We start from the raw sequence: 23,000 nt of genomic DNA on the forward strand, positions 1-23,000 counted from the left end.
ATTCATCGAAAATCCTGTAGTTAACTTTTCGCATTAATTTACTCAAACATAACATTCTCAAATGCCACCACTTTTTTGGGTCTCCCAATAGAACGAAATTCTTTGTCATCCTCTTCATTCACAATCTTTCTGATTGAGGAGATATTCAGCTGAAATATAAGTCGATTCGATTCAAATAAAACATTATATAAATTCTCTTACATTGAATATGTTCGTTACCGTCTGACGTATTGTGGATTTTAGAATATCAGGGTATAACTATTTGAATGAACGGAACTGAATTCTGAATAGCACTTCCTGAAACCCTGTTTCCACTCTTTTTCAATCACTTTCGGCAGTTTCGTAATAAAAATTGATATTAGTTGTGGCAACGGCGTTATGACATTAACGACATTTTATGTAGTTCTAAATAATTTCAAATTATGCTCTACTTAAAAAAAAGAAAGTTTTATTTCAAACTCTTTTTTGTAAAGTTAATAGAATTAGAGTAATCGACCGCTGCCCCATGGCGCGGACACCCTGTATACGATTAGGAATAGATAGTACCAAACAGCTTCTATACTTCAACCATTTGTTCTCGAGGCAGTCATAAACAAAAACCGAACCAATGTAGTCATTATAAAATTTTCCAATTTTATTCGCAATAAATAATTTTTTTCTGTAAAATTAATGATTTAAAGTCGACTAAAACTAACTGTTTTTTTTTTAATTCCAGCTCCTGTTTCAAACAACCTGACCGAAGACCTACTCGGCAAATATCTCGTTCAACCAGGCGAAGACACAGCCACCACATCGCCAAACTCTTCATCGAATGAAGAAAGCAAACACACGAGAAAAGAAGTTACACCTGCTTCAAGTCCAACCAGCAGCGCACAAGCTTACATCGGTCTGATCACAGGGGTTCTGGCCATGGTCGTCCTCCTTTTAGCTTGCACGGTCTTCCTCATGATAAGAAGAGGTAGAAAAAAAGTTGCCCTACTGCACAAGCATACTGCCCTCGTATCCAGCAGTACCAAGCCGGGGGTGACCATCAACATGAAAGATCTGAAGCATAAGTCAACGCCAATAATCAACAACGGTTTGTCTCGATCGAGGTTATCCGTTAAGAGCAAATCGAATACGTTGAACGGTGAAGAGTCTAAGAAGTCAAAGAAATCGAAGGCCTACAATGCTGAGGAATCTGATAGTGAAACTTCTTCAGTCTACCACGAACCTTACAAACTACTGCCAAATACGAAGACTGAGTATGGTTGTTTGCTGAAGAAGGATATTATGAAAACTAGTAAAAGTGTGGATTACACGGGTAGGTTTCATATTTATATCAACTCGTCTTGAAATTTTTCCAGCATGTCATGTATGACCTGTGAAAAACAGCTCATTAGAAGTGAGCTAACTTGTTATTTATTATGTAATCTACCTGAAAGAAGTTTAACTTAAATTGATCACGATCAAGTAACATTTGAAGAACAAAAACCACGAGCACGAGCACGAGCTCTTTCAAAACTGGAAATTGCAATCTTTATTTTGTACACCAACTATACAGGGTGTTTCATGAGTCGTTGGTCATAGCCTAATCATGAATGCAGGTCATCCAGGCCTTCAGAATACTTGCTAGTTTTGTATCCTAAGGCTATTATTTTCGGAGATACGGGGTGATTCATGAATATTGGCCGAAATTTGCGATAGCCAGAACTCTGGACTGCAAGGTCCGATACATAATTTATTCTGAGAAATTCACCGCATATGGGTGCCTTAGGTACTCCGTTTCGGTTGTACCGGGGGTTTTCTGAAATTTCTCAAATTTTTGTTTGGATAAAACTCCTGAAATTCTCTATCGTTTGAACTGAAAATTTATATTTAGGTTGAGGTTGTTAGTTTCAATGAAACAGAACATCAAAATTCGACAATAATCAGGATCGGAGTCAGTGAGGCTTTATTTAACTTTAACAAACTCATGAAAAATACTCTATATGTAGTTTTCCTCATAATATTAACATTTTCGTTATCTGCATGTAATATTCTCTCAAAATGAATTCTCATTGGTATGCCCTATCTGTGGATCATATCTTATAAATAATTGTTTTGTGATCAGACGCCTTTAAGGAATAAAGCACTTCATAAAAATGGATTCAGGAATTCTGAATTGCCATTTTTTCTATAACAAATATTCTGTTGCATGTATTCAACTACATTATTATATCTTCCATATTCGATCATTTAAAATTGTCATTCACAATGAGGTAATGCTTTGTAATTGATACCGCTATTTTGAAACTTTATCTTCTGAATAAATCGACTTTCTGTGATTCACTAGTTGTCTCAAGTAGGTTTTCAAAATGAATTCCTCCACTTTCTAAACACTTTTTGGCTCTCTTTATGAGGTTTATAACTGCTCGTTTTATTACATGAAGATTTCGTCGCAAGCAACATTTATTCAATCTAATATTTATTTCATAGTCAGGATATCTGTTTCATAGAAATTATTTCATAGAAATAACCCCAGAGAAAGAAATCGAGAGGTGTCAGAATAGGAGATTCAGCAGGCCAATATTGGGGTAATCCCCTTCCAATTCACCTTCCATATTCCCTTTTGATAAATTTGTCAATCATTCTGAAAATTTGTAACTACTCAATTTTGTGAAGGGACCTGAAATTCTGATGAATATTTCTTTCTTTATATGAATATTATCGATGTTTCAATGAAAAAGAGTAATAAGACCATAAATCTTCATTCATCCAATAATGGCAGTAACAAAATCAATGAAGAATTCGTAGTAGCATTGATCATATTCGAATTTTCAATTATTACCCTCATTAAAAGGGCTAATTAATTGAAAATTAATCAGGAATAGTACATGAGATCCAAGTTGTCTGTAAAAGGCGATCCATTCTGAAGATATCAAGTTATAATTTCTTTTTCATGCGTAATATTTTATTTCTCTCTTTGTTCATTATCAATAAGAGAGCTTAATATCACTGTAAATGACAAATTCTGAATAACCAGATATGATATAAATATCAAAAACCCATTCAAGCCATATTTTGAACGAAAAAAAAATTAATTGAATATTTACGAATCCATTTTTATGCAGGGCTATTTTTTAATAGGAGTTAGATCACAAAACATATCCACCCATGGCATGGGGCATACCAACGATTCATGGAATTTGAGACTCTTGTACATGCAGATAACTAAAATATTAAAATCAGGATGAAAAACCTACATACAGGGTGTTTTTCATGAGTTGGAATTTGAATATAGCGTTAATGAGTCAGGTCCTGAGTTTTCTAAAATTTTAATATTCTGTTTAATTGAAATTAACAACTTCAACCTGATAATGAATTGTCAGTCGAATCGATCGAAAATATAAGAAGTTATAGTGAAACGAAAATCGAGAAATTTGAGAAAACCCACTGTATATCGAAACCAAAGTACCTAAGACACACAGATGAGGTGCTTTTGATCTTAGCTCAATGCCTTCTATTCATAATTTTCGTTTGCCCGTTTACTCGTGAAACACCCTGTATAGAACGTAACACGAATATTTTGTTAGAATTTATGAATCTGCATTCTCCAAACATTTTTTTCCATCAGTTCTTTCCATTCTTAATAACAATAATGGATTCCCAAGAAAATTTTCATATCTCAGAAGAAGTGAAATTGATTTGGGGGCTCTATTCTTCCGGTGAAGAATGGACTGATTCACCCTTACAACAAGGTTACGTTGAACGAAAATCTCGTTTTATTTACGTGAGAATGAGAAAAACCGAGATTCTCCCCCCTGTTATTACTGCACCTGAAATCTAATAAATTACCCCGTCTATGAGGGAATAAATAACCGTATACTACGAAGAATATTACGTTATAGCTCCAGGGTTCGAATGTAATAATTCAGCTCGTGAAGGCTTTCTCTTTCTTTTACTTAAAGCCTCGTTAGTATTGATGAGAATAAACGGTTATAGTTGCAAAAATTATGGTGCTTAAATAGGACTCATATTTCTTTTCCTCTCTCGTTTTTTCTTTCTCCCACTTCCAATATTGCACGGAACATCTGACAGGGATCTTTTCAGCGAAAATTTGCCGAATTCAAGACCTTACATAATGGCTCTTTCAAAATCTACCCCTATTAACAGACGCGAACACTTCATAACCAACCAAACATTCAGCATTTCAAAACTGGCATATTTCAATGATTTCTATAACTTCCCAATTCACCCTCTCAATTAAGCAGTAGTTAATCTCAATAATTTCCGAAAATTGAAGCGTGTGCTACATTAGATGGCCTTCCATTTCATCAATTCAAATCTTCTTATCTAGTCATCATTCTTCTGGTAGAATTAAATGATTACTTATGGAATGACGAGTTGTGCTCTTATGGCATTTACTCCGTATGAACCATTTTTAATTCGAAAATGAATTCATTCATTTCCATAAATCTCTTTACCGAATATAACGACCATAACATGAAGCTAGATTTGGGTCACAGAAATATTCATTAGAGAGGCCCACCTCTTTCAACCTCCGAATGGACTTTTCCATCTGAAAGTTGGAAATATCCTAGACACTGAAGTAAAAGCTCGTGCGAACACGGCATCACTGAAAATTAAAGTAGTCAAGTCCCTCCAGAGTTTAAATCGTTTGAAGTTTTCATATTTAGTTGGTGAATTACCTTTTTACGGCAATTTAACCTCAATGGCTTTATTCAATTTGTTCTGGTTGTTGGCTGACTGTGCTGCTGAATGAAAATGCACTGGAAAGAGATGAATTTATTCAATGAGTGTGTTTTTGTTGGAGGAGTTTGCGAGTGGGATGAGATATAAGCAAGACATTACGGTTAGCTTTAGTGCATAGGTGCTCATTATCAGTGAGGGACCAGATTAATATATGATGTCGAATCAGTGGCGGTTTCAGGAGGAAAGGGGTAATTGGGGAAAGTTTACATTTGAAATATTCGTTCAGACCGAACGCTTGCACCGAGCTGGAGGAAATTTCGAAATTTATCGCTAGAAGAGCTTCTTTTTTGGAATATGTACCACATTCAGATACGCGTAGATTTTTCTGGGAGATACTCGTGTCGAAAGTTGTCGAAAAATACCGAAAAATTTCTTCAACCCTCCATCAAAAGAGAAAATAAAAAAAAATGTTTCAATCATAAAATAATATCAATTACATATTACTGAACATAATAAATGGTAATTCGTTGTCTACTGAGGGGATCTCGAGAACCGAGCTCTTTTTCAGAGGAACAAAGAATGGTGAAAACCGTAGCTATCTACGATTCTTCGTTTTTGAGTAATTATCAAAAAACGAGATTTTGACTATTTCAAGAAGTTCTCATAACTTTTGTGTCTTTAAAGTTACAGATCTGAAACTTGAACCTTCTACCTAGAATCCACTGACGAGCTCAAAATATTTCTTCATTTCGAATCATTAGGCGAACTTTCGTTTTTTTTTAAATGCAAACCTTTATTGAATTTGTTATTTATTGAATTGAAAGAAATCTTTCATCGGTAGATTCTACGTATGAAAGTGCCTAAGAAGGTTCAAGTTTCAGATCTGTAAGTTCAAAGAGAAAAAAGTTATGAGAACTTTTCGAAATCGTCAAAATCTTATTTTTTGCTAATGATTCAAAAACGAGGAGTTGTAGCAGGCTACGGTTCTCACCATTCTTTGTTTCTTTGAAAAAGAGCTCAGAAATATGTCATCCGTTTTCTTCTAACTCTAATACCTAGTTCTTGAGATCCCCTCATAGACAATGAATTTTTCCCACCCTGTACATACCCATTCTGATAAGATAATGAATTCACACCTGAATCATTTCATTTCACACATTTCCGACAGATCAGCAAGCACCTATACAGGGTCCTGCAATAGTGCGTTAGGCTTCCATAGCTACCAAACCAGACGGTTTAGAAATTTAGTTGAAAAGCATTCCCTTTGTACTTTCAATTCTGCATCTCAGGAAATTATTTTCTAATATACAGAGTGTTCCCAAATAAAATTATTCATAAAATGAATGATTTTTTTCAATGGAACACCCCTTATATTTTTGCATATTTTCAATGCTCTTCAATACCTCTACCATGATGCAAAATATTAGGCATATTTTTTCAATGGTACGGATCTTATTCAGAAAAAACTGCAAAATTTCGTCGAAACAGTAGTTCTGTAAAAGCCCTTTACAGATTTCCAGAAGTGATAGAAATATGAATTTGATCAGGATTTCTTTTAGTTTGAGAATTTGCCTAGTCATCGTTTCTAAATGATCAACCTCTCTTAAGAGAGGAAGATCATTACAGGATGTCCGATATCAATGTCCTAATATGAATAATTTCAAATCGTTTTTTCTCGATTTTTTAAAATGTAACACCCTGTATTTTTTTCCATGATATACAGTTTACAATCTTACATTTTTTCAGAAGTAACTCTTTAGTTACTTAGTCCTTTGGCTATTTTCACCCCTGCGTTCAGCAGGCACGAAAAATGAAAATAGTCCTTAGGTTACTTCTGAAAAAATGTAAGGTTTTAAACTATGTACATCATCTGGGAAAAAATACAGCGTGTTACTTTTGCAAAAACGAAAAAAAACAATTTGAAATTTTTCATATTTGTACATTTATAACGGACACCCTGTATAAGAGAGGTTGATCATTTAGGAACGATGACTAGGCAAATTTCCAAGTTAAAAGAAATCCTGATCAAATTCATATTTCTATCGCTTCTGGAAATCGGTAAAGGGCTTTTACCGAACTACTGTTTCGTCGAAATTTTGCAGTTTTTTCTGAATAAGATCCGTACCATTGGAAAAATATCCCTAATATTTTGCATCATGGTAGAGGTATTGAAGAGCATTGAAAATATGAAAAATATAAGGGGTGTTCCATTTAAAAAATCACTCATTTGTTGAATAATTTTATTTGGGAACACCCAATAATTTCCTGACATGCAGAATTGAGAGAAAAAAGGGAATGCTTTTCAACTAAATATCTAAACCGTCTGGTTTGGCAGCTATGGAAGCCTAACGCACTATTGCAGGACCCTGTACAGTACCTAGAAATTGTATACAATGACTAGGTAAAGTATGAAATGGACAGACACATTCGTATTATTTTATACATTGCCTAGGAGACCCAGGCATTCTATACATTGCCTAGGCAATGAATACACATTGCCTGAAGTATACACATATATATAGCCCATGGGTTCAACTGTTTATCAGTAGTGATCATCAGGCCTTTGTAAAAGGGCTGTTAACTAGCTTGTACCCACTGCTTTCGTCAAACATATGTTTCTCGGCGTTGGTAGACCTGTGCATCTGAGTTAATTCAAACCATTTATTTCCATTTCAGAGTATTCGCGTACGAATGGATATCAGCCGGACCAGAAGTTCAGCTCGCCCTCGTTCTATAATTTGGCTCCACCGCCGCCCCCCTTGTCGAGGCCACCCGCATACGAGGTACAGAATTACCAGAAACCCAACATAACCCCAAACGGAGCGATTCCGACCGAAAACTTCTATGCAGCGACCGATATCATCAAGGTAGGAGCAAATTAGTTTGGTATCCACACAACAACTACAGAATACGTATTCTGCTTCCAGATGCTATTCACTATTAACTATATGTACGTTATCTAGTGTGTTTAGACGTAAGAAATTTCGAGGATGTTTTGCCTGGGTTTTAGCGTCTCAAACCTCCCTTTTTTGTTGTTTCTCTCGTTTGTTGGAAAGAGAGCAACTTTATTGGCCAGTACTTGACTGTTCAATAAAATAATTTTTCGTCGGCCTTAAGCAAAAATTACATTTTATGTAATTAATTGTAACTTCCAAACGAAAAGTCGACTATTTTATTTTCAAAGGCAAATAGGTACCTTTCGTCCGCATACACTTGTCCGCAAAAACTTTTCTTCTAGCAGTGCGTAACTAAGTTACCAATACAAGATAGAGGGGCGATTGAATAAATTTTGGGAATATAGAATTTGATGCAGACCTAGGTTATTCTAACGATTTGTCTAAATCAGCTGACGGTTGAAAGCCGTGAGGCACACGAAGCATTTTATTATCATACTCTAAAGGGGCATTTTTGAGAAAGATTTTAGTCTTATCACTCTAATGTAACGTCGGGAAGAACATTCTTTCCAAAAACATGCACAAAACACAATACTCGAACAAAACAGCATGCGAACGAATGGAGGGAAAAGCTTGTGCTTTCCACGGCAATGAACGTTCAGCTGATTTTGACAAATCGTAAGAGTCATTTGTTGTCGAATTATTATAATTCTTTTGGAAATCTGTCATTTTTTCACGAGATCCGCTAGATTTCAAGAGTGAATCAAGAACTTTGTTTAAATATTAGTATTGTTCATAATAATCAAGAATGGATAGTGATAGTGATATGGACATCAGTTACCCTTTGCCAGAGCTGAAGGTATACCTTTTTCTCCCGAATACAAGGACCTATTGAAAAATTCTAAGCCTACTATAGAACCAAACAAAATTTCAAAGTCAAAATATTTTATTAGTCAACATTTTCTTCTCTTAATTGGATACATTTTTTACAGTGAACCTGTCTCTAGACCTTTCAAAACAAATTTTTCTTCTTGCTCTGCAAACCAAACCTCCACAGCTTTTATTACCTCCTCGTTGGAAGAAAATTTACAACCTTTCAAACTTTTCTTCACTTGAGGAAAGAGATGATAGTCGGATGGGTCCAAATCTGGTTAATAAGGGGGACGTTCTAGTAATTCAAACTCTAAATGACGAATTTTTTGCATGGCAACATGAAATTTGTGTGCAGGGGCATTGTCCTGCAAAAACAAAACACCTTTGGATAGCTTTCCACGTCTTTTCTCTTTAATTTTTTCCTGTATAATGGTCAGTAATGTCTAATAGTAATCTCCGCTCATTGTTTTACCCTTATCAAAAAAATCAGTCATGATTACTCCATGGCAATCCCAAAAAACTGAAGCAAGAACTTTTCCAGCAGATTTTTGGACACGAAACTTCTTAGATCTTGGAGAACCAGAGTGTCGCCATTCCATCGATTGTTGCTTTGTTTCTGGATCGTAGAAATGTACCCAAGTCTCATCCATAGTAACAATTCGGATTAAGAAGGCTACATCGTTTTCAAATCGAGCACAGATCAAACTCGATGCTTCTACCCTTGCACGCTTTTGGTCAACATTCAAACATTTGGGGATCCATTTTGCAGCAATTTTTCTCTTGTCCAAATTCAAGTGAACTATATGATGAATGCGTTCGTATGAAATATTCAGTGCTACAGATATTCGTTATAGCCCAATTCGACGGTCTGATAAAATTATGTCATGAACTGCATGGCACAGTTTTATGAAAACTTAAGATGGCCATAACATTTTATTGGGGCTGAATCAGAAAGAATTGTATAGAAAAAAAGTGTTTCTTTTGATCTCAAGAATCTACTGTTAAAATATTTGTATGAGTCAGAGACTAAACCTGTACAAGACCATGGTCAACATGTACTCTTCCTCGATGGAACAGTCTTACACATTCGATTTGGATGGACATTTATATCAGCTGGTAGTATCTGCTTGAATGATCCGATTTAATATCACATTATGTTCGCTACAACTTGTGGGCGCATTGCTGCAACATGACATCCTGGGAAAAGCGAAGCAAACACGATTATTTTTCTCCAGAGATTGGCATCACATTCTATATAATGAAGTCGATGGGTCGTTCAAACGAGAATCGATTTTGAAATGTCGTGGATGGCATGAGCTTTCGTCACGTGAACGGACTCTAAAAGGTTCGATGATCATATTATCCTCACGCCCAACAGATCACATACCTGGTTACTTAACCACCTATACTCCGTAAAGGATTTTATTTAGTCCTCTTTCTACTGGGGATTTGTCTATTGACTCTGTCACCTAAAGCTGACCTATTTAGACTTGGTTGCTTATTCAATACATCGATAGATTGAAATAATATTTCGAGCACAAATTTCTATAAATTTCGTGGATTTCTTTGGAATTTCCACAAATTAAACAAAGTTCCTTTCAGTAGGTATATCGCTTTCATTAAGTGAACTTCAGTTTGATCCGAAATGAAATTGCATAATAATATTCATTCGGAATAGCCCAACAAAATTTGAGGACATTCATAGTGGGTAAAAATACTTTGTCGAGAAGATTTTTGAAGATTTCAGGTTTTTCAACTACCTTTCCTCTACCGACTACTTCGAAAAGACGTGTACACTTTTCCAGGATTTAGCATGGTTGTAGAAAAAAAAGTATAGAAACATTTGTTTTTGACACCTATTCATTCAGATACCACAAAAAGGAAAAACAGTTCTAGATGAAACTTGGGCATTTGAATGACCAACTGAGTTCGATACCCACTACAGAACATTTTTGCATCACCAAGAAGAAGTTCAGAGAACCTCATAATTCTCATTGAATCTTCTAATAAATTCTAACAGTGGGTTTCATAGGAACTTTTTTTGCCCTATCAGTTATTTGACACAATGAAACCATTCGAATATTTTCCGCTTGTGTAAAAATACAAAATATAGCAGTTGAAAATCTGCCTATAAATGAGTACATTGATCCACATTGGAATTTTAGAATTTCAGTTTCGATTGAAAATATATCGACAGAACACCGTCATCCAAGATAATACAGTTAACCTAACTCTATAATCTTTAACCGTCAATTGAATGCTTGATTGATTAAAAGCCAGTTATATCATCGATTATAATGTCTCCTTTAGTTTCTCTTTTAGAAGGACTAAAGGGGCTTTAAAATTAAAGGTACTTTAAACTCCTTATGAGTCAGCTTTGTGAAACCGGTCATTAGTGTTCAAGATTCTAGATTTCTAGAATTCACAGGGGGTTAGTTTTAGCTGCGACTTCAAGATCTATTGTGCCTCTCATCAGAGCTGTTTTCGGAGTTCAAAGAAATGTGTTTATTCTGTGGGAACAGACATCAAGGGCCAAAACTACTAAATTAATGAGTATCAATTGAAATTATACAGGGTGAGTCTTTGACTCCTACAAATATTTTAAAAGTAGATTCTTGAGGTCAATAGAAACACTTTTTTTCTTTCCCATTTTTTCTGAATCGGCTCGGTTTGAAAGATACAGGTTGTTGAAAAACCATGAAAAAAAATTATTTTTGGTTCTATCTCATAAACGAATTTATCGAAATGACTTTCGAAATATAGTTTTTCATTTATTTGATGAATCTTTTTCGAACACAAGATATCACCCACGTCTTCCAGTTTTCACATTATGACCATTACGTATCATAAAAATGCCAAGAATTCAAAGAACCCAACTCTTGAATCTGAGTTGGTTGGACGCTATCAAATGAATATTTGAACGTTTTGTGACATTTGAGTATTCTTTATATTTTCTCGTATAATGCGCCGTTTTCGAGTAATTTGTTGTTCAAAAATTAAAAAGTATCTGTCTAATTTGAAAAATTGGGTACTTTGGCTGAATAGAACTCTGTTTAAAAGATCCACAGATGTGTAGTGTCACAGATTTAGCTAGTTATTCTGAAAGTATTCTGTTTTTCCAGGGGTGGCACAGCTCATTATGTAAACTTATCTTTTTATCAGGGCCGAATCGGAAAAAATGGTATGGGAAAAAAGTGTTGTGTTTTGACCTCAAGAATCAACTATTAAAACTATTTGTACGAGTTAAAGAACTGTATTTATCACTGATTTGGTGAGGATCGTAACCAAAGACAAAATGTCTGAGACAATCTACTGGATACTTCACGTAATTTGAAACTGTCCCGAGTAGAGTGTTCTGTCTTTCCCCTGTGATGGAACAACTCGCATCACTAAAGCACGAACGTGGAATGAAACAATTGTTCCTTCTTATTTTCAATATTTCAACTTCATACGGAATGCTCCATAAATCCAGAAAACATGCCCATTTCTCCTGGAAACTCGTTAGAGAACAGGAAGAATGTTCCGGGGATTCTTTCCAGAATGTACTACTTTATCTCCTTGTTCAGGTATACCGGAATACGTTTGGATAGGAGAAACTAATTCAGTATTTATGAAATCGACGCCCCCGAAAGGTCTAGGCGTAAATTCATGGACGCATGCAGAATGAGGAAGCAGTTGTGTATTTCTTTTGGGCCTTCTTTGAATTGGAGGGAACTGAAGAGTCGTTTCTTTAGGAGTACAACGTACAACAGACTATAAGTAATAATGAATGAAAAAAGCTCGTGCAGGTGTCCATAAATATAAGTTTTTGGAGGTTAAGTTCCAGATCTTTTCTTGGGTTTCGAGCCTTAGTTCCGTAGAGACTAGACATGGCGTCAGAACCTAGCAGAGACCTTAACATCCTAACCAAAGAGGTTATCTTTGTCATAATCGACTGGGGTATCAGTATCTCAGTTGTTTATTGAACAAACCTCGCACAGATCTTCTCTGGCACAATCATGTGGCAATTGCTGCTAGAAAGAAGCTAAGCCTTTCGTTGAGAAGTCACGAATACACTGCTCAACAATTGTTCGGGTCCACCGACCTTCCATCAATTAATTTCAAGAAAATTCGATTCAATATATCTATTTATTTCGATCAGATAACAGGGTAGGTTTAGTTGATATTCTTATTTTTTCAGAAAAGAATGAAAGAATAAAGAGCTTCATAAAAAAAAATTCAACTGAAAATGAGGCATACGATTTGGATTAGATTATTTATGAAATTTTGGAACATCAATATGTTCCAAAATATATTTGTACCAATGTACAAATATCTATAAAAGAATTAGAAAGCTGCTCTAGTTAATCGATAGGCTAGTGGTGAATGAGGGTCATCTAGGCCTCTCAGAAAAATCGCTTCTTTTGTACTCAAAGGCCATTAATTCCGAAGATATAGGGTGATTTATAGATTTCGATATCTATAAGAGAATATAAGAGAATGAATGGTCCGATTTTGATGAAATTTTGTGGGCTTGTTGACTTCTAAATACTTCTCAAGATGGCGCATATGATTTCCAGATTATCAGGACACTCTTCAGAATATTGAGATTTATTTTTCATATACCTGGTTCAGTTGAAAAACTTTCTTTTTCAGAATTGGAAAAAAGGACATACACAGGGTGTCCCAGATACCGACGTCAATCCGGCACATGGTGATAGCTCAATTCATTTCTGAACAGGATATAAAAAATTGGTTCTAGTAAAAGTGTCTTGGTTTTCGAGATATTGACAGTTTTGTGGAATTCGTCGAAATCATCACCTCATTGATTGTTTTCAGTACCACGGTTACAAATGTTGATGTTTTGTTGTTTTTTTTTTAATCGAATATTAAGGATGAATCAGCCTATTCAACATGATCAAAGATTATCCCAAGGTTACTATGGTGTTCTCAAAAAAATAATAATTCTGACCGTGTAAAGTCGAAAATGTTGTTGTATCGAAAACTCGACGAAACTTTTGGCGTAACATGCCGGAATAGTTGGGTATAATTTTTTATAGCATGAACGATCCAATTTGGGTGAAAAAATTTGGGAAAAAAATAGTGCGAGTGATTTTTTTTTTTGAGCACACCATAGTAACCTTGAGATAATCTCTGATCATGTTGAAAAGATTCATCTTTAATATTCGATTAGAAAAAAAACAACAAAACATCCTCATTTATAGCCGTGGTAGGACTGAAAACAATCAATGAGGTGATGATTTCGACGAATTCCATAAAACTGCCAATATCTCGAAAACCAAGACACTTACAAGAACCAAATTTTGATATTCTGGTCAGAAATGAAGTGAGCTATCACCATGTGCCGGATTGACGTCGGTTTCTGGGACACCCTGTATAAATATACTTTCGTTCATTCGTTTCTCTATTGAAACAAGTGTGCTATGCGAAATGAAAAATGAGTTTGATTAAAAAAAAATTTTTTTCAATTCTGAAAAAACAAAATTTTTCAACTGATCCATAAAATATAAATTTTGATATTTAAAAAATAAATCTCAATATTATGAGTTCTGTCCTGATAATCTAAGAATTGCATGTGCCATCTCGAAAGGCTATTGCTAGTAAACGAGCCCACAAATATTTATCAAAATCGGATCACTTGTTGTCAAGTTATGGAAATTTGACTAAAGCTATGAATCGCCCTGTATCGGAAACTAATGGCCTCTGGGTACAAAAAAGCAACTTTCCTGAAAGGCGTAGATGACCCTCATTCATCACTAGGCTATGAACAACTATAGGGAGAGAGCTGTGTAGACTGCAGACATTTTTGCCCAGACCTGCTCAATGCAATTCATTTCTGGAGAGCGAGCTGATCAGTCCATCCTTTCATTCAATTTTTGTCATATCATTGAGTATTAAACCCAGTGGGTTTAATTTACCGAAAAAATGTAAGGGTGTGCTGAAAATCAAGGTGTGTTTGGTATAAACTGTTTAGAAAAACCTCCCCCGGAAAAGTTACACCTTTCCGAAGATTAACAAATAAAATTGTAAACAAAAATTGTTTTTCTTTTTCATTTTCCCTGTATATTAAGCAAAAGACACGAAATAACTTTGTAAATAGCATTTGTCAATGAAATTACTAAATTACATATGTTGGAATTCTTTCAACCCTGAAGTCGGTATGCTAAGGAAGGGTTGAAATAGTAAACCGTAAAATATTTTTTCTCACAACTCTTTTTCAGATGAAAATTTTCCTTTAAAAAAGAATTACGAAAAAAAATACAATGTATTTTCAAAAAGATAAGTTAATGCGATGGTATTTTGCTTCAATATCAAGTATCGAGTTCCAGTGTGCTTTTCAATGACAATCATGAAAACAATAATACCGTGCACTGTCATTTCCTGTTATCGTTCTTTTCGTTTAATATACAAGAAAATAAAAAAGTTAAATAATTTTTCTGTTAATCTTTAGAGGGGTGTAACTTTTCCGGGGAAAGGTTTTTCAAAAAATTTCATACCAAATACCCACTTTAATTTTCCTCAAAGAATCACCCCTTCCATTTTTTCGGTATCATTCAGATACCCCCTGTATTTTCCCACATCTGAAGCTCTCTACCAACATGATGGGACTTGCAAAATTCCTCTCTATCAATTTAATCTCCAGCTTAGGTATGCTTCGGCAAAACCTGAACGCTCACACATTATAGTGAATCGAAACAATTCCATAATGCAATAAGAAAAAGAATAGGTATCTGCCTCGGGAAGAATAGCCGGCGAATTTATGGGACACCGGTGGCTGTGTTCACCCTTCAACAACACGTTAGGTATCCGTTAAATTTATTTCTATCCCGCGTCGCAGACGCGAGAAGCAAGAAGTTATTAGCTAATGGATTTGTGTCTTAGAATGGGTTCAGCGGTTGTGTAACCAAGATAAGTTCCCACCGACTGAATTCGTTTCAACGAGATGGGGGTTCCACCATATCATGTTATATAAGTTTATGTAACACCTCCATGTCTTCGTGATAAAACGCGGTGGGCTCCGTTGGCCCTAACGTGGGTTGGACGGATGATATCAAATATTTAATCGGTGTCTATCTGATGGGCTACGAACGAGAACGTCAATTTCTGAATTGTATGGACGAATGTGGGCTTCGTAATGAAAGCTCGATTAATTCAGAGAGTGAGGGACATTGGGGATGAAAACTAGACGCCTTGAAGCTAATTTCAGGAATGACTCTGTGAATCCGAGATGATTAATTCAGTGAAATGTTTGCGGATGGATGATATACGGTTACAAATGGGTCGAAAGGATTGTTAACGACGAAAATGGAGAAGATATTCTCATCTCTATCAGATGTTTCACAGTGTATGTCTGAGAAACATCAATACTGCTAGTTTTCACTGTTAAAACTGGCGACCCATGAAAATGGATTGTTGCTACTCCATTCTCTGAAAGGTCAGAGCTTCCATAGAAGATGATCGAAACGGAAAATTTGATTCACTCAGGTTTCATGGAAGGGATTTTGCTTCTTTTTTGTTTGACATGTTGCACTCAGTATGCAGAACTTCAAACACTACTCGGTAATCCAGTATGTACCTTCAGCGACCTGAACTTTAATAGCGATAGTGCAACAAACTCATCGTTAGTGTAAATCGTGTAATTCAGTAATTCAGTTCTTTATTACACTTCTAAAGCTGCTTTTCGGTAGTCAATACTGGGTTTTTACTGAGGTTCGATTCATTAATATAATTCAAAATGAAAAAAATATGATTTTATTATCCTAACTCATCCTCTAAAAACACCCTGTTTTCATTAGAGATGAAAAAGGTTATGACATGAAATGAACTATTCTAATGCCTCAGAATCACTTCCAATATTTGAACTTTGTCATAAGAACCGTTTGGAAGATATTGAAAAAGGGTAGTAAGTCCCTTATTATTCAGTTTGAGATAAGGACGTACAGGATGGGCAAAATTCGTTGTCTACTGAGAGGATCTCGAGAACTATAGCAGCTAGAATAAAACGGATGCCACATTCTCTAGCTTTTTTTTCGTGACTAATCCAAATCTGAAAACAAAATCGGATTATCATTTTTAGATTTCGAGTTATAAACAAAAATTGAGATTTTGACGATTCCGAAAAGTTCTCATAACTTTTTTGTGTTTAAAGTTACAGATCTTGAACTTGAACCTTCTTAGGCAATTTCATACGTAGAATCTACTGACGAAAGATTTTTTCCAATTCAAAAATATCAAATTCAATAAAAGTTTGCATTCGAAAAAATGAAAGTTCACCTAATGATTCGAAATAAAAAAATATTTTGATCTCATCAGTGGATTCTACGTAAAAAAGTGCCTTTAGAAGGTTCAATTCACAAATTTGTAACTTCAAAGACAAAAAAGTTATGAGAACTTTATGAAATTGTCGAACTCAAAAACGAATTATCGTAGGAGGCTGCGGTTTTCACCATTCTTTGTTTCTCCGAAAAAGAGCTCGGAAATGTGCATCCGTTTTCTTCTACCTGCTATAGTTCTCGGGATCCTCCCAGTAGACAACGAATTTTGCCCACCCTGTTCATAAAGTATTACTTTTTGATAGCGTCTGCGGCTTTGTGATTAAAGCTTCGGCTTAGTATACCGATAAGTACAAATAACAAATTAGTGCAAAAATTTTCGCAGAGGCAAATCGATTATTTCAATTTTTCAATTGATTTTGTTTCAAAGATTGGGAGTGAAAACCCCAAAAAATGTTAGAAGGTGTAGAATCCACCCAGATTAAATTTCAATCGATATCAGAAAATATTATTTTTTCATAAACACCCTGTACATTTCAGGCCAAACAGCAAAGAGCAAAGAGTGGTATAATACTAGTCGATGAAAATTTTTTAAATCTTTAATATTCTTCTGAGAAAAACTTCCAAAAAGTGTGAACTATCGTTTTCACCAATTTTTTCATAAGAATCCCGATAACTCATAAATCATCTATTTTTGTCAGTCAAGACTATACCCAGTTATATCGGCATTTCAGTCAAATCTGAAGAAACTTTCTTGGTACTAGCGTATCCCCGAATATATCACATAATTTGATAGAATTTCAAGCAATATTAAAAAAGGTTATCGAATAAATACAGGGGTGAGTCTTTGACTCGTACAAATATTTTAAAAGTAAATTCTTGAGAGGTCAAAAGAAACACTTTTTTTCTATACCATTTTTTCTGATTCGACCCTGATAATAAGATATAGCCATTGAAAGTTTTCATAATGAGCTGATGTGCCACCCCTTTAAAAACAAAATAACCTTTAGAATAACTAGCTAAATCTGTGACAATACACATTTGTGGATCTTTTCAAAAGAGTTGCATTCGGTCAAAGTACCCAATTTTTCGAATTTCACAGAAATGTTTCTTTTTGAACATCAAATTACTCGAAAGCGACGCATTAAACGAGGAAATATAAAGAATAATTTTATATTACAAAACGTTCAAATATTCATAAGATAGCGTCCAACTTAGTTTCAATAGTTGGGTTCTTTGAATTTGTGGTATTTTTATGGTACGTAAAGAGAAAACTGGAGGACATCTTGTGTTCGAAAATGATTCATCAAATACATGAAAAACTTTATTCCGAAATTCATTTCATTCGATAAAACCGTTTGTGAGATAGAACTAAAAATCAATTTTTTTATGGTTTTTCAACACCATATATCTTTTAAAACGAGCCGATTTGGAAAAAATGGTAAAAGAAAAAAGTGTTTCTTTCGACCTCAAAAATCTACTGTTGAAATATTTGTACAAGTCAAAGACTGTATATGTATGAACTCATAAGTCGGTTCAGCACCCCCTCCCTACACAGTGCAGAGTGTTATGACCTACCCCAAGATGTTTTCATAGCACCGACACATTAATCTTGGCATCAAAAGTCCCGTTCTAGCAGCTCCATAAGACTCAATCATTTGTGACGTTTCATTTGAATTTCAATTAATGTATTTGCAGGGGGAGCGAAGAGAGCAACATTTCACTCCTGGTAGATTCACTCCTATCAAATTACCTGAGGGCCCCCCTCTGGAAGGAGTTGCTCATCTGTTGGACTTTCCAAGGCATCGCCTCAGATTATTGGAGAAGTTGGGGGAAGGTGACTTTGGCATGGTGAGTTAATACTTAAGTTAGATATTACACAGAACCGTAGTAGATGAAATAGAACGAGAATTCATTATTGAATTGCAAGTTCTTAGTATTCCCGTATTTATTTGCACTATTTGATAATTAATTTTCAATTTAATCAACGGAAAACTCAAATCTCGGCAAGATATTCCTTATAAAATAAAAATTTGTTCACTGTTCGTAACTTTTTCTGGTTACAAATTTGTGGAAGAATATCTTCGTTCAAATACGAATATGAAATAAAAATAACCAATCAAACTAGACATTGAATTTCATAATTGCCAAACTTTGATTTGGTAGAACAGTAAAAATCTGCTGTTAAAATATTTGTACGAATCAAAGACTTCGTTTTGAGACTTTTACATATGTATTTCTTTTACTTCTTTCATCGTTATCCTTAATGGAGACATTACTGTTATCTGTTCATTTTCGGTATTGGTATTGAACTCTGCTCTATTTTTTGGGAAAAGTATTTTGAAGTTTGTCTCCTATCTGTCCATCAGTATTGTTGAAATTATGCGCTTCTTTTGGTTTTGTTTAAGTTTTTTATCAACCTTCAGCTCTCGGTACTCTCCGTTCCACCCAGATATGTGTTGATTTTCCAGCAGTTTCTTTCCCAGGGTTTAGTTTTCATTTTCGTTATTTTCCTCCGAACTAGATTTTGTGTTATTTTATATTCCACTTTATCTTTCTCATTTTTGTTTTTTAGGAATCTCTGATATTTGCCTCGCTTTTTCTTTGTATCGTTTACTATATTTGGGGCCAAGCAATATGGTTTTCTATTTTTAAGAGGGGTCTACGCCATTTTAGTGGTCAGTTCAAAAAGAGAAAATGAATATCTTACGTCAGAAACGACTAATTTATATGTAGTTTTCATTATAAATCAATTCAATCAGTTCGTCATCTCGGAAAGTCAGAAAATTTTTTATTCGTCAAACGGAAAAAAATTTTACTCATTGAAGAACAAATATTCATTCATGTTATTAACATTCCGAGGTGCAATTATGTCTTCTATGAATTTCCACATGAAAAAATTTCTCGGAAAGTCTCGCCATTGGCTACAATTCGTATCCTGGTGAAATTGAAAAAAACGTTCGTTAAGTGCTGCCATCCTTTCGAGGAAAGTGGAAACTATTGTAATGTTCGTAACTTCTACTTATCGTTCAAATATTCTGACAACATCCCACATTCTGGTAGTCTTTCCCCCTTTACGCCCTTAGCAAGAAAGTCCCGTGGTATAAACTCCTCTTAATGTGTTCTTACATACCCAGTGCAGAGTATGGAGCTGAGTGGATTTATATTTTGATATATTCATAATACTCTTCAGGATTTGGGAATCTCTTTTCTGTTAGTTTTTTGTTCAGATTTCCTTGTTCCTTGTAGATTTCTTCCGTACTTTCATGATCTATATTGTTATATTTTTTTGCATTGTTGATTATTTGATTCAATTCATTGCTGTATCCCGTTACCGAGAATAAATGTACAAAAATACAAAAAGAAAGAAATATAAGAAAAAAAAATAAAGGTGGGAACTGACTTATAATTTCTTTGGACTAATTGCGATTGTGCGCCCTCCTGTGACTGAAGAGACCCAACCGTGACCTACAGATCCTTCCACACTCCGGACATGGATAGTCACCAACCAGATCTGGCCGCCGCTGTATGCTTCTCTAGTCTCCATTATAACTGTGTACCAAAGACCTCCACTGTGATCTGTTTTACGCTAGTTGTCCCCAGTTATGATTGGCATTAACTGATTTTAAGGATTCATGTAGTATATCCTTAAACCGCTTATACTGGCCTCCTGGCTCCCTCTGTAAATTCGCCGTACAGAGCTATTTTGGGGAGTCTTGTGTCTTGCATCCTCAGAATGTGGCCGCTCCATCTGAGTCGGGTCTCGTTACTTGAGTCTCAATTGTGGTACAACTCGCGCGTTGCAAGACTTCTGAATTCGAAACTTTGTGGAACCATCTGATGTGCATTATCTGTCTTAGATGACTTTGCTGCGTTTGCTCAAGCTGTTTAATATGTCGCCTGTAGGGCGTCCAGCTTTCGCTTCCGTAAAGAAGCGTTGGGAGGGCGACTGCTTTGTAAACAGCTGTCTTGGTCTTCAGATTGAGGTCGTGATTTTGAAACAGTCTGTCCTTTATCTTCCAGAATGCCCGTGATGCCAAATTGATACGGTTATGTATTTCCGTGTCTAGGTTAGACCTAGTATTTATGAAGCTTTCCAAGTATTTCAACTGCTCGACCTGTTCAAGAGTTTAATTCTCCAGGCTGATATGTGTTTGAAGGCTTTCTGGCGGACTTACCAGGATTTTGGTTTTGCCGATATTGATTCTAAAGCCTAAAGCTTCTATATATGTTTATAGGTATCCAGCATTATCTGTAGATCCTCTGAGCTGTTAGCGATAAGTGCGCAGTCGTCTGCATATTGTTAAACTTTGAACGGGTTTTTGCTCTGAGGCACTTCAGGTTGAATGAGCCTCCATCAAAACTGAATATTATTCCAACACCTCTTACAAGCATACTCATGTCGGCAATTATCGAGACAGCTATGGCGAAAATATTGAACAGTAAAGGCGCTAACACGCAGCCTTGTTTTATTCCAGAGTTGGTTTTCCAGTTCGGTTGTAGAGCCATTATGCTGTATTCTAGCGGTGTTGTTGGTATGACGGCTCTTACACACTGCTAAGAATTTTTCGGGTACTCCAAGGAGTCCCATGATTTTCCATAGCGCTCTCCGATTCACCGAGTTGAAGGCCTTACTTAAATCAATGTGGGCTGTATAGATCCTTGATTGTTGTTCACGGGCCTTCTCTTGCAGCTGTCGCAGATTGATTCAATAAAGAAGTAAATACAGTAAAATAATCGACATTTCGGACAACAAACTAGGACTATGTATACTCAGTTCCTAGTCATAATCCTATGTGAGTAACATTCAGCTCACGTTCAAACAATAACCTGAGACGACAGAATTCGACCGCGGCCAACGGATATGACAATTGCCCATTTCGGAGCCCCGGCCATACTAGGAGGAGAATCGTCTATGCTGAAAGGCTAATTAATCCGGCGATAACTCGATTACAGGACCCGGTTAATCTAACGGCATGATGAAAATCGACTGATACATCGCGTAGTGTGCAGTTTAATTCTATAGGAGAGGGGTGTCCGATGCAGAGGCAAAGGCTCGGGTTAAAAAGGACATCAAAGGACAATTGTAATTTCGCGTCATATTAGAAGTGACTGTTTTATCGGGGAGGTGCGTGAAAATTGTCGAAACGAAGGGGTTAAACGCTCGGTTCATTTTGAACAAGAAGTAGGGGAATCTAGCTTGATTTCGATAATTATTTTTTTTTTTTGGCTTTTTGTAGATTTATTCCCGGTTACGGGATACAGCAATGATGATGATGATGATGTTGAACCACTCATATTTCATCCGAGGAAACTTACTTAGCTGTGAAATCCATCTCTCTAAATAGAGAAATCATAGTCCGAAATTGTATATCTGGAAATAATAGAAAGTGAGATTGTGATATTGAGATAGCTGCTTGTAAAGCAATTAAAGCGTTCAGAATTCTAGTTCTTGAAATTTGGGGATGTAAGTCAAAAATACTGTCAAAATGTCATTGACCTCAAAAGAAAGTGAAAAATTCGAATTCAATAAGTTTAATCATTTTTCATCCCTTTACTAATAAAAAATACAAAAGGTGTATCCATTTCTAGCCCAAAAGCTCTGCCAGTTGAAAGACCAACAACCCATCCCTCGAAGAGGGTGCATGACAAACTCCTCAATTGTGCATTAAAAGTTGCGTAATAAAAAAATTACTCGTTCGAGCATTTTCTACAAAAAAGTAAATACTGGAAATACGAATTTTGCGCGTTACTTTCTACTCGTCCTGTACAGGGTATTCCAAATTGCTTGCTTTTGGCTGTGGCTGGTTCTTCTGACTATATAGGTAAAAACTTTGAGAGTATTGGGCTCGAAATAGAAGTGCATTTTTTTTTATCTCATATCATACAAAAAAATACCTTTTCAAAAAAAAATATATATATATATATATACAGGGTGTATTTGAAAATGAGGCTATTTTTCAACAGAAGGTAGAACTCGTCAAAAAGAAGCGTTTCACCAAAAATCACCTATACAAAACTTTCAAAATGACAAAGTAGAAAAAAAAATTGGAAATGATTACTGAAATAGATCCTAATACGACCCAAGACCGTTTGTTAGCTGAATTGTCGCAAAGCAGTGGAAAAAAACTTATCTCCTGATTCGACCATATGATTTCGTTTAGGATATTGGCTCGTTCGATATTTACGTGGTAATAAAAATGGAAACTTAGGATTGCCGAATTGTTCTCATTATTTTTTAGTAACTTCACGATTTTATGAAATAGCTCATTTCGATATCAACTGA

General features: G+C 35.5%; 1 protein-coding gene across 1 annotated transcript in view; it reads left to right on the forward strand.

Annotated features, from left to right (window-relative positions):
• The window catches only part of LOC123320158 (discoidin domain-containing receptor tyrosine kinase B-like), a 364,297-nt gene that overhangs the window by 282,359 nt on the left and 58,938 nt on the right, over window positions 1–23,000 (forward strand). The window contains exons 8-10 of the mRNA XM_044907363.1: window positions 716–1,303; window positions 7,351–7,541; window positions 18,413–18,565. Of these exons, the coding sequence (XP_044763298.1) occupies window positions 716–1,303; window positions 7,351–7,541; window positions 18,413–18,565 (932 nt within the window). The remainder of the gene's footprint in view (window positions 1–715; window positions 1,304–7,350; window positions 7,542–18,412; window positions 18,566–23,000) is intronic.

This window comes from Coccinella septempunctata, chromosome 1, assembly GCF_907165205.1.
Source record: "Coccinella septempunctata chromosome 1, icCocSept1.1, whole genome shotgun sequence".
Lineage (NCBI taxonomy): Eukaryota > Metazoa > Arthropoda > Insecta > Coleoptera > Coccinellidae > Coccinella > Coccinella septempunctata.